General features: G+C 44.3%; 1 protein-coding gene and 1 long non-coding RNA gene across 4 annotated transcripts in view; one reads left to right on the top strand and one right to left on the bottom strand.

Annotated features, from left to right (window-relative positions):
* Window positions 1-5,300, top strand: part of PTPN12 (protein tyrosine phosphatase non-receptor type 12) — a 98,113-nt gene extending 92,813 nt beyond the window's left edge. For both annotated transcript variants that reach the window (XM_070071196.1, XM_008258311.4), the window contains exons 17-18: window positions 3,817-3,924; window positions 4,442-5,300. In XM_070071196.1, the coding sequence (XP_069927297.1) occupies window positions 3,817-3,924; window positions 4,442-4,503 (170 nt within the window). In that variant the 3' untranslated portion in view covers window positions 4,504-5,300. The remainder of the gene's footprint in view (window positions 1-3,816; window positions 3,925-4,441) is intronic.
* LOC103348689 (uncharacterized) overlaps window positions 1-17,721 on the bottom strand; it is an 85,261-nt gene that overhangs the window by 12,046 nt on the left and 55,494 nt on the right. The window contains exon 4 of one of the 2 annotated variants that reach the window (XR_011387395.1): window positions 11,329-11,683. The exons of the other annotated variant lie outside the window; for it this stretch is intronic. This is a non-coding gene — a long non-coding RNA (uncharacterized lncRNA). Of the gene's footprint in view, window positions 1-11,328; window positions 11,684-17,721 lie in introns of those variants that run through there. 2 annotated transcript variants of the gene reach the window in all.

The raw sequence follows: 17,721 nt of genomic DNA on the forward strand, positions 1-17,721 counted from the left end.
CACAGGTGATTAACGCATTAATTAAGTCTCTTTCTGGGACTTCAGATCCCATGTAGGAGTCCCTAGGTTCAAGTTCCTGCTCCACTTCTCTCTCTCTCTCTCTTTTTTTTTTTTTTTTTTTTTTTTTTTTTTTTTTGACAGGCAGAGTGGACAGTGAGAGAGAAACAGAGAGAAAGGTCTTCCTTTTCCGTTGGTTCACCCCGCAATGGCCGCTGGGACTAGCGCACCGCGCTGATCTGAAGCCAGGAGCCAGGTGCTTCTCCTGGTCTCCCATGGGGTGCAGGGCACAAGCACTTGGGCCATCCTCCACTGCTCTCCCAGGCCACAATGGAGAGCTGGACAGGAAGAGGAGCGACCGGGACAGAATCCAGCGCCCTGACCAGGACTAGAACCCGGTGTGCCAGCGCCGCAAGGCGGAGGATTAGCCTAGTGAGCCGCGGCGCCGGCCCCTGCTCCACTTCTGATTCAGCTTCCTACTAAATGAGCACCCAGGAGGCAGCAGGTGATGGCTCAGGTAGTTAAGTGCCTATCACCAACATGGAGACCCAGATTATTGAATTTCAGACTCCTGGCTTCAGCCTAAACCAGCTCCCTCCCTCTCTCCCTCCTTCCCTCCCTCCCTCCCTCCCTCCCTCTCTCTCTTTCTCTCTCTCTCTGCCTATCAAATAAAATAAGAATTTTATTAATTTAATATCTTAATATATTAATATTAATATCTTAATATCTTAATAATCTTAATATAAATTAAGAATCAATTTTTTTAGAAATCTTCTTTTGTCCTTTTACAACTGTATAGATGAGTGAAATTTTATAGCTCAAACCACTGTTACAATGCCAAGTTAGAAAAAAAAATTTTTTTTAATATTTATTTATTTTTTATTATTTATTTCAAAGAGTTACAGAGAAAGAGACAGAGAGAGAGGTCTTCCATCTGCTGGTTCACTCCCCAGATGGCCACAATGGCCGGAGCTGATCCAATCCGAAGCCAGGAGCCAGGAGCTTCCTCCGGGTCTCCCATGTGGGTGCAGGGGCCCAAGAACTTGGGCCATCTTCCACTGCTTTCTCAGGCCACAGCAGAGAGCTGGATTGGAAGTGGAGCAGCCGGGACTAGAACCGGCACCCGTATGGGATGCCAGCACTTCAAGCCAGAGCTTTAACCCGCTGCACCACAGCGCCGGCCCCAGAAAAAAAAATTTTTAATAAATCTTAATTTTTTTAATCAGATTTTTTTAGGGGCCGGTGTTGTAACATAGCAGATTAAGCCCCTGCCTGCGATGCTGGCGTCCTCTATGGGCATAGGTTTGAAAGCTGGCTGCTCCACACCCAATCCAGCTACTTGCTGATGGCCTGGGAAGGCAGCAGAGGATGACCCAAGTGCTTGGGCCCCTCCACCCATGGTGAGAATCTGGAGGAAATTCCTGTCCAAAAAAATTTTTTTAGAGATTTATTTTATTTGAAAGTCAGGGTTACAGAAAGAGAGGGAGAGACAGAGATTTCTGTCTGCTGGTTTACTCCCCAGATAACCACAACAGCCAGGGCTGGGCCAGACTGAAGCCAGGAGCCAGGAGCACCAACCCAGCCTCCTGCGAGGGTGGTAGAGGCCCAAACACCTGAGCCATCCTCAGATGCTTTTTGCAAGCCAGTAGCAGGGAGCTGGATCAGAAGCAGAGCAGTCGGGACACCAGCCAATGGCCATATGGGATGCCAAAGTTGAAGACAGCAGCTTTACCTGCTATGCCACAATGTTGGCTCTAGAAATTTTTTCTAAATGTTACTTTAACTTATCAAACTAAAATAAGTTATTTATTTCTTTTTATAAATCAGTGATCATAAATGCAACTTATCAAATGGCCTGTACAGTTCCTTCAATTCTATCATTTCTGATCCTACCTACCATTCTTCAGCTCTTCTCTCTCATACTCCCAGCCTGGATCTTGGTCTACTGGGTGTAGTCTGTCTCATAAACTCGCTATCTCCTTTCTGATGCGGTCTATTATAATGAAAAGACTAGAAGCATAGGGAGCCAAACTGACTTACACTGTTACTGGTGTCCTCTAAATCTGTCTCCTCTCTGCCCCCCTTGCGCTGCGTGTGTGGTTTTGCTAGAAGATTTATATGCTGCTATAATAATTGATGTATGTATCTGTTTCCCACGAGACCAGGGACTGGCAATCTGCAACTCACAGACCTAATTCAACAATTGGCTTATTGTTTTTTTATTGTGCCTTTGAACTGAACATATGGCTTTTCGTTATGTGTGTGTGTATTATATACATATATAATATATGTATATATGTGTGTATATATATATAGAGAGAGAGAGAGAGAGAGGGTGTATGTGTTTCTTACTTAGTCTACACGAAGTCCTCTGCTAGGAGCTGTATCTATTATATTTTACATTTATTTGAGAAGCACAGAGGAAGAGCTCCCATCTGCTGACTCCCCAAGTGTTCATTCAGGCCAGGCCTGGGCTGGGTGGAAGCTGGGAGACAGGAACTCTGTCATATTTCCCCACTTGTGAGTGGGAGGGATCCAAATACTTGTCACCACTGCCTCCCAGGATATGCATTAGCGAGAAGGAAGCTGGAATCAGGAGCTGGAGGTGGGTATCAAGCACGGGTGCTCCAATATGGAATGCAAGGATCTCAAGTGGTGGCAACTTAACCATTAGGCCAAGATACCCACCCCACCTTTTTCTTTTTTACAGAGGTGTTTAAAAACAAAAGCCAACGAACTAAGAAAGAATATGTGACAGAGATCTTATGTGGCTTGCAAAACTTAAAATACTTATTCTCTAGACTTATTTTCTATAAGAAGTTTATTTGCCAACCCCTTTGTAGATACAAGCATTAGAAGATGGGAGTCATCTATTTGTATTTCCAATTTCTAAAAAGGTTCTTTCCACAAATGTAGGAGATTACAGTAAAGGTTCTGAAAAAAAGAATGGATCACAGTAGTTAATTTCTTTTGAAACCAGTATTATGCATTAATAACTAAGTGAATAAACTATGATTTAAAAACAGAATTGGGGCCAGCGTTGTGGTGCAGCGGGTTAATAAGCCACTGCCTGCGACACTGGCGTGCCATTATCAAAGCAACAGAGTCCTGCTGTTCACTTCCCATCCATCTCCTCGCTCATGCATCTGGGAAGGCAGCAGAATATGGCCCAGGTGCTTGGGCCTCTGCCACTCATGTAGGAGATCAGGATGGAGTTCTAGGCTCCTGGCTTTAGGCTGGCCCAGCACCAGCCTTTGCAGCCATTTAGGGACTGAACCAGATGGAAGATTGCTTTCTCTCTGTCTTTCCCTTTGTTTCTGTCACTCTACATTTCAAATAAATAAAATAAAAATTAAAAAAAAAAAAAAAAAAAGCAGGCCAGTGTTATGGCCCAGTGGGTTAAGCTGCCACCTGCGACACCAGCATCCCAGATGAGCACCATTTAGAGTTCTGGCTGCTCCACTTCCAGTCCAGCTCTCTGCTAAATGTTTAAGTCTGAGAAAACAATGGAAGATGGCCCAAACTACCTGGGCCTCTACACCCACATAGGAGACCTAGATGGAGTTCCAAGCTCCTGGCTTTGAACTGACCCAGCCATGGCCGTTGCAGCCATTTAGGGAGTGAACCAGCAGGTGGAAGATCTCTTTCTCTCTGTCTCTTCCTGTTTCTCTAGAACCCTGCATTTCAAATAAATAAAGGTATCTTAAGAAAAAGAAAGCAGAACTTGTAATGCACTGCCCACATTAAAACAATGCCAGAGTTTTGAGTGTGCTGCTGCTAAGGATGGTGATTAACAAGGGCTTTGTTTCTGCATTTTAGATCATCTATCAGCAAGTATTCACACAGAATCTTGTGCAGAATGTCCACCTATTTTCAGTGACAAGAAAGATCAAATATCAGAAAGTCCATCAGAAGCCACAGATATCGGTAATTTGTTTAACGAATAATTTTTAAAAAGCAAAGCATGCAAGAATGAAAAAAAGTCACTTGCCATTGTTTCAAGTTTTTCATAAAATTTTTGACTTTGCTCTACTCAGGTTCTAATATGGTGTTTGCCAAAAATAAAATATGTCTGATTAAACTTGCTTGGAATTAATCCTGAAAGAAGTGAAACACTTAATTCTATTTCACACTGTGATTAAAAATCAAACTATAAAAAAATCCTTTTTGTTGGAAAATCTATGTATCTTACATGCTTTTCTTGTGTCATAAGATTGGTTGTATTTTTAGCATGATGTTAAAAGTAGCAATTATTTTCAAAATAAATTTACAATTATAAGTGTTTACAATTGTTTTGCATCTACCTACCAAGTGTTATTTGGTTCAAATTCTAAATTCTCATATAAAAATTTCTTTGTTCCTGAAAATGATAATGTCCACAGACTTGGAGTGTGAAAGTTTTTTCAAACACCAATCAGTTATTGTGGTATCTTTTTTTCTGTAGGTTTTGGTAATCGCTGTGGAAGACCTAAAGGACCAAGAGATCCTCCTTCAGAATGGACATGATTCAGGGAGCTAAAAGACACTTTAAATTATACTGGAAAATCCAAGTGCCACCAAAAGCCAGATTTATAGTATTCCATCTTTCAAATGTGGGACTAACAGCAGTGTAGGTTGTTACCTTAATATTTTTTGCTGGGACCATCTACCTGCCTTATACTACACTTAGGAAAAAGTATTACATATGGTTTTATTTTGTAACTTCAAGTATTATTGCCTTAATGTCTTTTAACCCTGTTACAACGCTGCTTGTAGACATGTTAATATAGTAATACTTTTATGATAAATTGACTTTAAGGACTACTCTTTTGCTGTTTTATCATGTATGCATTATTTTGTATATGTACAGGGCAAGTAGGTATATAACTTGATAAAGTTGCAGTCATAAAATATTATTAACAGAAGATGTAAGAAATTTCTGCATGGTCTAAATCTTTGTGTACTTTATTTGTAAATTATTTGCCCTGAAGTTTTAGAAAATAGTTTCTGAATTTTAAAATTGCTGGATTCATGCAGCCAGCATTGCAGGTTATCAGAGATCAAAGATTGTAATAATACATTTTGTAAATTGTAAGCAAAAAGTTATTTTTATATTATATACTGTCTAATTGTTCATCTTAATTGTCCTTGTTTTCAACTAGTCATGGAGATTCAGTAAGTGCCTTGGAACAATATTGAAGTCTCTTAGCTTGTGTGTGTTACTTTAATATTTGAACTCAACTGGGATTAGAAGACTATCAGATTATATGTATGTTTCAGAATATTTGACCTGCCATTAAAACAACAAAAACAATTTTACAGTGCCTATGTGTTGTCTTGGTTTTTTCATTCCCTATTCTTGGGAATTTAGACTTAATATCGGCTTCTTTGCTGGCTTGGTCCTTGCGATAAATGTGAATGGACTTTAATTTCTTTGTGCCTCCTGCAAAACAAACATGGCTTTTATCCTTGAGCCAAACCATTTTCCTCCTTATCATTATTAACCCACCATCAAATGTCCTGATAGAACACCCACCAAAGTGTGGTTAGGAAAACAGAACTGTTTCTTCCTACCTCTGCATATTAAAAAAAAAAATGAGAGAGAGTAACCTTATATTAATAGAATGGCATTGTTTTAAAGAAAAAAATAATACTATAACTTTGTGTTAGAATATTATCAAAGTTAAATACTTGGCAATGCCAGCATCCCATGGGTATCAGTTCGAGTCCCGGCTGCTCCATTTCTATCTAACCTGCTGCCTGCTCATGGTCTGGGAAAAGCAATGGAAGATGGCCCAAGTGGTCAAGCCTCTGTCACCCACGTGGGAGACCCCAGTGAAGTTCTGGCTCAGCTCTGACTGTTGTGGCCATCTGAGGAGTGACCCAGCAGACAGAAGATCTCTCCTGTCTTTCCCTCTGTAACTCTGACTTTCAAATAAATAAATCAGTCTTTTAAAAAAAAAAAATCTAAATGCTCTTCATGTTATCCCTTAGAACTTAAAAGTTTTTGTAAGTGTTTTTGTCGTAAAGAAATGGTAATGTTGTGAATGAAATTTGAACTAAAGTAAAAGAGAACAAAAAAATTTTAGCCTTTTTGCAGATTTGATGAGCTGTGTAATATGATACTGAAATCGTTCATATTTTTTGTTGGGAAGAGATTTTTTTTTAAGATTTATTTTATTTGAGAGGTAGAGTTACAGACAGTGAGAGGGAGAGACAGAGAAAGGTCTTCCTTCCATTGGTTCACTCCCCAAATGGCCAGAATGGCTGGAACTGCGCTGATCCGAAGCCAGGAGCCAGGGGCTTCTTCCCAGGTGCAGGGGCCTAAGGACTTGGGCCATCTTCTACTGCTTTCCCAGATCATAGCAGAGAGCTGGATTGGAAGAGGAGCAGCCGGGACTAGAACCAGCGCCCGTATGGGATGCTGGCACTGCAGGCAGAGGATTAACCTACTGCGCCACAGTGCCGGCCCCAGGAAGAGATTTCTTAGAATAGCTTCATTGAAGTTTATTTGTTTGTTGGTTTAAGATATTTATTTGAGAGGTAGAGTTACAGACAAAGAGGGAGAGACAGAAAGAAAGGTCGTCAGTCCACTGGTTCACTCCTCAGATGGCCACAACAGCCGGAGCTGGGCCTCTTGGGAGCCAGGAGCTTCTTCTGGCTCTTCCACAGGGGTGCAGGGGCTCAAGCACTTGAGCCATTTTCCACTGCTTTCCCAGACCACAAGCAGAGAGCTGGATCAGAAGAGGAGCAGCTGGGACACAAACCAGCACCCATATGGGATGCCGCCAGTGCAGGCAGAGGCTTAGCTTACTACACCACAGCACCAGTACTGGCACTCCGTATTCTTAAGGGTACAAAAAGCATTAATCGTCTTAAAGTAGACACACCCATGTGAGTGTGATCACCACCTTGTTCAAGCAGTGAAACAGCATTGGCCTCAGAAGCTTCCACCCTAGGCTTCTTGGGATTTCTTCCTTTACATACAGGTAGCATTTGTTTCTTTTCCATTGGTACAGACCTTTGTGTTATGTGTTATATGCTACAGTTTGTTCTACTATTAGTAGGCATTTGATGCTGTGGACATTTTGGCTTGTGTCTTGGTGAACATACATACATCTGTTGGGTATATGAGTCCAGTTGTAGGATATGCATATATATATTTGAGCTTTGGTAGATAACACCACATGGTTTTCCAAAGTGGTGTAATAATTGTTGGAAGTCTTTGCTAAGCTGATGGTTAGTGTGGTTAATAATTCAGTTTAAACATTTAAGAAGTGATCTTGCTATGTGATCTGGATATGTGTCGCTCCCCCTCTTCGTGGAGGAATGACACAGGACCCTGCGCTGTTCTTTTGTCTGCTCGGCCCTCCCCGGGTTTGCTGCTGGTCCTTCCCGGGTTGGCTACCGACCCTTCCACCTCCGTGGAAGGGCGGTTCCCCCTAGCCACTTTCCCCACTTCCGCGGGGGAGCGGCACACCGCCGGCCGGCTCTTTCGGGGGCTGCTCAGATGTTCCTCAGGTGTTCCTTCAGATAGATGTTCCTGGTGCATGTTGTCTCTCTCCTCCTTTATAGTCCTCTTCCGCCAATCCCAACTCTGCTACCCACACGCCGAGTACGCTGCTCTCCTCCAATCAGGAGCAGGATCCACTCCCGCAGGTCATCACCCAAGTTGGCAAGAGGCAGCTGCGTAGAAGTTGTTACTCCCTTCTCAGCGCCATATTGTGGGAGAGCAGATGCATAGAATAAGTCTTAATTCCAGTAACTTAGTCTAGTCCGAGTTGCTCCCCACAGATATGTATTTCCCTGATGATTGATGAAGCTGAGCACTTTCTCAGGTGCTCACGACTATGTGGAGATCCTCTTGTGAGCTACCTGGTCAAGTCGAAATAGATACTGTTTGACAGTTTCAAGTAAACCAGAGTATACACAAACTAATTCTGTAATTCACCTGTTTTCTCTTGGGTTGTCTATTTCTTACTGATTAGTTAGAATTAAGTATATATTCTGCATTTTAATCCTGGGAGTGCACTGGTCTGCCTTTTCACTCTGTTGCTGGTGTTTTGTTTTGATAAATAGAAGTTCCTAAATTTAGTCCAAGTTATTGCTCTTTTCTTTTATAGTTAATGCTTTTTATAATTAATACTGGACTCTTGTAGAAATCGTTGCCCACTGCAAGATAATGGTGTAGTTTCTTAGCTTTTTTTCTTTCATTTTGAAGATTTATTTATTTGAAAGTTAGAGTTACAGAGAGGCAGAGAGAGAGAGAGAGAGAGCTCTTCCATCTGCTGGTTCACTCCCCAAATGGCCGCAATGGCCAGAGCTGCGCCCATCCAAAGCCAGGAGACTGGAGTTTCCTCCAGGTCTCCCATACAGGTATGGGGGCCCTAGCACTTGGGCCATCTTTTACTGCTTTCCTAGCACATTAGCACAGAGAACTGGATTGGAAGTGGAGCAGCTGGGACTCAAACTGGCACCCATATGGGATGCTGGCACTGCAGGTGGCGGCTTTACCCACTATGCCACAGCGCCAGCACCTTAGCTTTATTTTATAAATAAAAATATAAATATTTTGTTTTTATCTGGATCTTCAGAATTTTTTTTTTTTAAGATTCTGTTTACAAATAGAGAAGAGAGAGAGAGAGCTTCCATCCACTGATTTACTCCCAAAATGTACAAAATGGCAGGGCCAGGCCAGAGCCAGGAGTTCCCTTGGGGTCTCCCACGTGGGTGGCAGGGGCCCAGGTGCATTAGCAGGGAGCTGGATCAGAAGTGGAGCAGCTGGGACTCGAACTGAGTGCTTCTGGGAAGCCAGCATTGCAGGCTGCAGCTTAACCTTCTCCAAACCTTTCTTTTATTACTCCTGCCAGTTACCCGGTTCATTCTGCACTCTAGGTTCCAGTCTGTTCAATCCACCAGATGCATCTTCTAGAAGGCCAATCTTACCTCCACTTGACTTTTTCTAATTGTTTCTTCTTCCCTAAAAATCATTAAAGGTTCTTCATTATCTATGGTAATGTTTCTTGAAAACTCAAAATTTGGTCCAGGTTCTCCCACCCTAAAATTTACAAAGTGTCCTGAAAATTCAGTTCCAAGTTTCCTACCCTGGACTTCGATCTGAATTGTGGGAAGGGACTTATATTTTGGACAAACTGCAGGTGATTCAGTTGCATAAGGAAATTGGAGAACCAGAAACAGTCTAAGCTCCTTAGCAGATCATGCAAGACCACCACCCATTCAAGACCTGTCTGCTGCTGGCTTCTCCGGCCTTTTCTGTACTTACATTTGTGTTCTGATTACAGTGAACTACCTAGAGTCCCCTAGGTCCCTCACACCGTAGTCATCCTATACTCTGTCTTAAACACCCTTCTTTGTCTTCGTTCTGATGAACCCTACTCATCTGTCAAGCTTTGGGCAGCCAGTTTTGCTGGTTTGAGTCCCGACTACACCACTTCCAATCCAGCTTCCTGCTAATGCACTTGGGAAAGCAGTGAAAGATGGCCCAAGTGCTTGGGCCCCTGCAGCTGCATGGGAGAGCTGGGAGAAGCTCCTGGCTCCTGGCTTTGGATTGGCCCAGCTCTGGCTGTTGGGGTCATTTGAGGAGTGAATCGGCGGATGGAAGATCTCTGTCTCTTCCCCCCTCCTCTATCTCTGTAACTCTATCTTTGAAATAAATAAGTAAATTTTTAAAATGAAGAATTTACACATCCCATACTGAAGTATCTGGGATCAAGTCCTGCCTCTGCTTCCAATGCAGCTTTGTGCTTTTGCTCTCCCCGAGAGGCCGCAGGTGATGGCTCAAGTGCGTGGGGCGCTGCCACCCACGCTGGAGACCTGGAATGAATGCCAGGCTGCTTCGGCCTGGCCCAGCCTCAGCTGTTGTGGGCATTTGGAGAATGAACCAGCAGATAGACGATTCTCTCTCTCTCTCTCTCTCTCTCTCTCTCTCTCTTTGTGTGTATGTGAGAGAGAGGAGAGAGAGACTGCCTTTCACATAAAAGATTTAAGTTTGACACATGAAATTTCATCGAACGGAGTAACTTCTGCATAGGAAAGAAAACAACAGGTTGGAGACAATATTTGTAGTTACATCTGACAAAGAGTTAATAACCAGAATATGTGAGGAGCTCAAACTCAGTAGCAAAAAAAACAAACCATGAGTGTCTGGCATAGCAGTTAAGACACCACTTGGGGCGCCAGCATTTCACATTGATGAGCCAGAGTTTGAGTCCTGGCTCCACCCCAGATTCCAGCTTCCTGCTAATGCACCCTGGGAGGCAGCAGGTGATGGCTCAAGTACTTGGGCCTCTGCACCCACAATGGGAGACCCAGATGGAGTTCCAGGCTCCTGGCTTTGGCCTGGCGCAGCCCTGGCTATTGGACCTTTTGAGAAATGAACCAGCAGATGGAAGATCTCTCAATCTCTCCTCTCTCTCTGTCCCCTCTTCACCCTAACTCTGCCTTTCAAACAAATAAATCCTTTTTTAAAAAATTTAGATTCTGGGGCTGGCACTGTGGTGTAGTGAGCTAAGCCTCCACCTGTGGCAGCGGCATCTCATATGGGTGCCAGTTTGTGTCCTGGCTCCTCTTCTATCCAGCTTTATTACGGCCTGGGAAAGCAGTAGAAGATGGTCCAAGTGCTTGGGACCCTGCACCTGCATGGGAGACCCAGAAGAAGCTCCTGGCTCCTCAGCTCCAGCCACTGCAGCCATCTCAGGAGTGAACCAGCGGATGGAAGTGCTTTCTCTCTGTCTCTCCCTCTCTGTAGCTCTGCCTCTCAAATAAATAAATAAAATCTTTAAAAAAATTTTTTTCAGGTTCTATTGGTAGTCTTCTAAATAATGAGATGTCACTTAGTTTCAGTTTTCTAACACTTAAGTCTCCAATGCTGGATCTTTGTGATCTAGTTCTTTGAGGCCAGAAACTTGTGTTTCTGATGGAGAATGACAAAGGCTGTCACCAAGACCTGCAGATCCCCACTCCACAAGCGGCCCTCCCTTATGACACTGTATGTGCACAGGCGATCTAGTTTGGAAGACCACCTGTGTTATTTTAACAGACTGGCCACAACCTGTTGCCTCTTCTGTGTGCAAGTTGCTGAATCTTGTAAATTACATAGTTGACTCACTGAACCAGTGAAAAGCAGCAATGCTTGGGTAGTTAGAGGAGATGGCACTCTGTTCTGACTACAAGGAATCTGGACTCTTTTGAATTCCTGAGGAAAGTGAATTCCAAAGATTCCAGCCGTTTTACTCGGTTTAGAGTTCACACGATTATGTGCTTCTATGATTGGTGTCATGAACACCCATGGCTGTAGAATGCTTGCCCATATTTCAGAAAGAACATATTCAGTTTTTTTTTTTTTCAAAGACTTTTTTATTTATTTGAAAGAGCTACAGAGGTTGGGGGGAGGGGGGCGGGGAGAGAGAAGAGAAACAGATCCGCTAGTTTACTCCCCCAATGACCCCAATGGCTGGGGCTGGGCCAGGCCAAAGCCAGGAGCCAGGAGCTTCTTCCAGGTCTCCCAATGGGTGCGGGGGCCCAAGGACTTGAGCCATCTGCTGCTGCTTTCCCGTGCTCGTTAGCCAGGAGCTGGATGAGAAGCAGAGCCGCTGGGACGGAACCGGTGCCCCACGATGGGATGCCATTGTTGTCAAGTGGTGGCTTAACTCGCCGCTCCACAGCACCGGCCTCGCCGCATGTTTTCCTGATGGAAAAAAATCCACAATAGGAGTAACAGTTTAATAAGTACATAAAAGTATAGATCAGCTATGCATGTTTTATTTTAAAGTATTCTGCCTTCTAAACTTTAGCATCGTATATGTACACATATGTACAATCTGGAATATTTCCAATGTCTTCCGAAGCATGAATGTGAAAAAGCATTTAAATAATTTGCGGTATTAGTACTAAACATAGAAATCTAAGGATTTACCTTTCCTCCTTGTATCTGAAGTAACTACACATGCATGCAGTTTCTATACCAAATGTTTAAAATACCATTCTAGGGCTATTATGTAGGTTTTCAAATTGGAACCATACAAGATGAGATTAACATTAGGAAATTTTTTAAAAATTAAAATGCTATTTAAACAGTTCATTTCTTCAGAAAAGTGAAATACATTCAGAAAAGCAAGCTATTCTTGTATCTTTTCCACCCAAAGTGAACAGTTCATTTTAATATTAAGAAGTCTATAGATAATAGTAATTTCCATATAACATAAATAATTGAAATTTATAGGTATTTCCACATTTAAACTTTCTCCCCCCCCCCCAAGATTGTATTTATTTATTTTCATTTTATATGAGAGGCAGGGAGAGATCTTCCATCTGCTGGTTTGCTCCTCAGTGGTTAGCCCGGGCCAAAACCAAGAGCCTGGAACTCAGTTCTCAGCTCCCGTGTGTGTGGCAGAGACCCAAGAGCTTGAGCCATCGCCTGCTGCCTTCCAGGGTGTGTATTAGCAGGGAGCTAGAAAGGAAAGCAGAGCTGGAACTCGAACCCAGTCACTCCTGGGTGGGATCTGGTCATCCAGAGAGGCAGCTTCACCGCCAAAATGCCAAATGCCTACCCCAAATTGACTAAGGATTCAAAACAGTTTGTAGCCATTGGAGTGACTGTAGGCGTTAAAACATTAGCTCACTGTTTCCCCGATTCCACCAGAAGGGGGCAGCAAAGTAAACCAAGAGAATGTGGGTCAAAAAAACTGGAAAGACCGAAATTCAGAAAGCTAATGGCCCCAAAGCTTTTTGGGATGGCTTCACCGTTGGGAAGGTTTACAAAGGCCCTAGCCTCGAGTGCCCTACAGACCATCCTGCAAGAGACTTGAGCAGATCCTGACGCGGGAAAACACCTTCCCACAGACTGAGGCCGCCCTAACAGCCCCGCTGCGCCCCGCTGCGCCCCGCTGCAGGCTTCCCGTGTGCCAGGCTCTAATCTCTGCACACACCTTCTTCACTCTTCACACAAGCCTGCACAGCAGCTGTTACCCCTGTTTTGTGGGCAAATGCAACTCGATACCATGAATTGAACACACTGCTGAGAAATACAGACTTTAGAAAATGTTTCTAAAGATGTAAAATGACGAAGCCTGAATTTCAACCTAGCTCCTCTTTCAAAACCGTCACTTTTAAGCCACTGACCCTAATGTCTTGGCTTTAAGAGCAAGGATTTTGGGTTTGCCAGTTAACTGACTAGAAAAGGGCTGATTAATCCAGTTCTCTGCTAGTGCACCTGGGAAAGCAGCAGACTACGGCCCAAGTGCTTGAGCCCCTGCACCCAGCTGGGAGACCCGGATGAAGCTCCTGGAGCAGCCCCTGCAGCCATTTGAAGGGTGAATCAGTGGACGGAAGATCTCTATCTCTTTCTGTAACTCTATCTTTCAAATTAAACAACCAACCAACCCCTGTTCCCCTCACCCCGCCCCGAAACAGCTTGAGAACAGATAAAGGCCATCCACATGCTTTTCCACACAAGCTCTATTTCCTGACCTGCAATGGGGTAGTGTCCAGGGCAAGATGGGATCCACGTCATAGGAACAGAGTCAGAATCTGGAAATTTTGCTTGGTCCATTTACGTTGGAGTCAGCTTGGTGAGCGACTGTGGTAGACTGCAAATCATGGCCACCATATTTTGTAGCCCCTTCCACTGAGGTAGAGTTTGTTTTCCCATCCTTAGTAACTGGGTTGGCCCTGTGCCTTGCTTTGATCAATAAAAAGCCACAGATGTGGAGGTGGGTGTTTTGACACAGCTGCTACAGTACTGCCTGGGACACCTGCACCCAAAATCTGGGTGCTGGTTGCAGTCTCAGCGCTGCTCCCAATTCCAGCACCTTGCTAATGTGCACCCTGGTTGGCAGCACAACGTGCTGTGGGAACATTAAAAATGCCAAAAGGCTGAAGCTTGGAATTAGTAGTGCTGTGGCCTGCGGTGCCAGCATCCCATATGGGTGCCAGTTCTAGACCGGACTGCTCTACTTTCAATCCAGCTCTCTGCTGTGGCCCGGGAAAGCAGTAGAAGATGGCCCAAGTCCTTGGGCCCCTGCACCCATGTGGGAGACCAGGAAGAAGCTCCTGGCTCCTGGCTTCGGATCGGTTCAGCTCCGACTGTTGTGGCCAACTGGGGAGTGAACCAGTGGATGGAAGACCTCACTCTCTGCCTCTCCTCTCTGTGTAACTCTGACTTGCAAATAAATAAATAAGTCTTTAAAAAAAAATAAAAATAAAAAGGCTGTAGTTCAATACCAAGAAATTTTCAAAGTCTTATATCAAGCCTTCAATACTTAGAATGTGCCCATTTGTTTCGTAAAACTCTAAGATTTCCAGCTCTGGAAAAGCATTCGCCTGGCTTCTACAACAGAGAGACATTCTAGTAGTCTTCTGAGCAATGATTGTTTTAAGGCCACAATGGGATACATCCTGATTCCTACTGTGAAAATCTCGTACCTTGATCAGGATTAGCACAGATCTGAACAGATATGAAATCCTTCCTCTTCTTCTCCCCTACGCCTCCAAACAACCATCTGAAACCTTCTGCTGGGTGGTGCCAAGGCCACGGTCCTCAGCTTAGTCATGTAGCAAGCACTCCCGTGATGTTTACTGCGTCCACCCTGTTTGACTGACCAGCTCTGCTTTCCACTGTATTGATGAAGAAATGAAAATGCAGAAAGAGGTTAAGTAATTTGTCCAAGGTTCCAATTTCTAGAAATAATTATTTATTTGAGAATGAGAGAGAGAGAGCAAGAGAGCTTCCATCTGCTGGTTCTTTTCCCCAAATGGTCACAACAGTAGGAGCTGGACCAGGCCCCAGCTAGGAAGGAATTCCATCTGGGTCTCGCACCTGGGTGACAGGAATTTAAGCACTGGGACCATCTGCCACCGCCATCCCAGGTGCATTAGCAGGAAGCCGGATTGGAAGCAGAGCAGCTTCAACCTTACGCTCTGAGCATCCCAAGAGACGTCTTGACCTGCTGTGCTCCAGCACCCACTGCCAGTGCAGGAAGGTTGATCCCTGAATGAAAGGCTATGGAAAGACAGGGAGCTGGAGTTAGAAGAGGTGGGGCCGGTGCTGTGGCACAGCGGGTTAACGCCCTGGCCTGAAGCACCGGCATCCCATACGAGTGCTGGTTTGAGACCCAACTGCTCTACTTCCGATCCAGCTCTCTGCTGTGGCCTGGGAAGGCAGTGGAAGATGGCCCAAGTCCTTGGACCCCTGCACCCACGTGGGAGACCTGGAAGAAACTCCTGGCTCCGGGCTTCGGATCAGCACAGCTCTGGCCGTTGTGGCCAATTGGGCAGTGAACCATTGGATTGAAGACCTCTCTCTCTGCCTCTCCTCTCTCTGTTTAACTCTGACTTTCAAATAAAATAAATAAATAAATCTTAAAAAAGAAGATGAGGTATTCTTCATTCAAGCAGCAGCTCTAAGTAATTCTTCATAAGGAAGTAACAATGACAGCAGGAGAGGGGGTGGGGGGGAGAAGGAGAGAACATCTTCCATTGGCTGATTCACTCCCGAAAGGCCTGCAGTTGTTAGGGCTTGGCTAAGCTGAAGTCAGGAGCTGGGAACTCAGTTGGGGTCTCCCACATGGATGTCTGGGGCCCAGATACTTGAGCTACCACCCTTTGTCTCTTGGGATGCACATTATCAGGGGGCTGGAACCAAGAGGAGAGCTGGGATTTGAACCCAGTGCAGCGTGCAACTTCTCCATCTTGGCATGAGCCCCATTCATGTGACAACCCAGGTTTATAATGTGGATTTGGCGAGTCAAATCCTGAAGCTCAGAACACAGGCTGCTTCAATAATCCAAGTGTTCTTAAGAAAAAAAAGTGTGGAATATGGAATTAAAAGATAAGTGTATTTTAGTCCAAAAAATGTTGAAACCTCTATATAGAGGGGTCATTAAAAACCTTGTAGAGGGGGCAGGCATTGTGGTGCAGCAGATTAAGCCGGTGCCTCAGGCGGAGGATTAGCCTAGTGAGCCACGCCCCCGGCCTTTTTTTTTTTTTTTAATTTGAAAAGCAGAGAGAGAGAGAGAGAGAGAGACAACTTTCACCTGCTGGCTCACTCCCTAAAGGCCCACAATAGCCAAGGTTGGGCCAGGTTGAGCCTACATTCTCTATTGGAGTGCCTGGGTTTAAGTCCCAGCTACCCTGCTTCTAACCCAGCTTCCTACTAATGTGATTGGGAGGCAGGAGGTGATAGCTACCCTCCAATCAAATATTTGGGCCCCTGTCATCCACATGGGAGACCCAGATGGAACTCCTGGCTCCTGGATGTTGCAGGCATTTGAGGTGTGAACCCGATGATGGAAGATCTCTGTGTCTGTCTATATCTCCGTCATTCTACCTTTCAAGTGGGTAAATTTAAAAAAAAAATTAAGCTCATGGAAAATACATATAATTTTATAATTTCATGGACTTAAAATGTCTTTTAGCAAATTACTTTCATTTTCATGCTGCCTCTCAGGTATATTATTAGGAAGCTGATTGATAGGAAGCAAAGAAGAGCCAGGACTCAGACTGACACTCTAACATGGAATGCGGACAGCCGAGGGCAGCTTAACCTGCTGCACCACAAATGCCTGCCCCTGGCATTTTTAAAAAATGAAATTATACCCTATTTCACATTCCCATTGCCTAGGCTTTTCAAAAAGAAACAGAATCTTAAAAAATTAATCTACACTTATTAATGAATAAAATTTTATTTAAAAGCAGTTTAAATGTTATCTTAACTAAATCTGCAAAAACATGCACTATAAGGCATAAACCCGGAGTCTAAGAGATTTTTATTCAAATTTTATTCTATAAAGGCTCAAATGCAGAACATTTGGAAGACTGATGCAGTGACTTTGTATAGGATTGTGCAATCAACACTGTTATATTTGCTTTGTCACAAGCCAGCCCATCTCTACATCCCTCAACTCATCCATCAATCCATGTTAGTCTTTGATACATCTCAAAGTCGCAAAAGTGCAAGTTAACTTCCCACTTAAATACTTCAGCATAGCCAAAGGATGTTTTACAGGTATAGCGTTTGGCCACTGGAGGGCTTCCAAATGCCATAAAATGCATTAAAAGCATAATCCTGAAGTTTTAGGCACTAGAAGGGTCTAGGGGAAAAGTGCATGCAGTGTAAATGATGTTAAAGTGAAGCCCAATCTGAAATCCAGCAAGACTGTCTACCCTCTTTTTTTGTTTGACAGGCAGAGTTACACAGTGGGAGAGAGAGAAACAGAGAGAAAGGTCTTCCTTCTGTTGGTTCACCCCCCAAATGGCTGCTACGGCCAGCGCACTGCGCCGAACTGAAGCCAGGAGCCAGGTGCTTCCTCCTGGTCTCTCATGCGGGTGCAGGGCCCAAGGATATGGGCCATCCTCCACTGCCTTCCTGGGCCACAGCAGAGAGCTGGACTGGAAGAGGAGCAATCGGGACAGAATCTGGCGCCCCCCAACTGGGACTAGAACCCAGGGTGCTGGTGCCGCAGGCAGAGGATTAGCCTAGTGAGCCATGCCGCCGGCTTTTTTTTTTTTTTTTTTTTTAATTTGAAAAGCAGAGAGAGAGAGAGAGAGACATCTTTCACCTGCTGGCTCACTCCCTAAAGGCCCACAATAGCCAAGGTTGGGCCAGGTTGAAGCCAGAAGCCTGGAATTCAATCTGTGTCTCCTAAATAAGTGGCAAGAACTAACACTTGGGCCATCACCTGCTATCTCCCAAGGTCTACATTAGCAGGAAGCTGGATTGGAAGCAGA

The sequence above is a fragment of the Oryctolagus cuniculus genome, chromosome 3, assembly GCF_964237555.1.
Source record: "Oryctolagus cuniculus chromosome 3, mOryCun1.1, whole genome shotgun sequence".
Lineage (NCBI taxonomy): Eukaryota > Metazoa > Chordata > Mammalia > Lagomorpha > Leporidae > Oryctolagus > Oryctolagus cuniculus.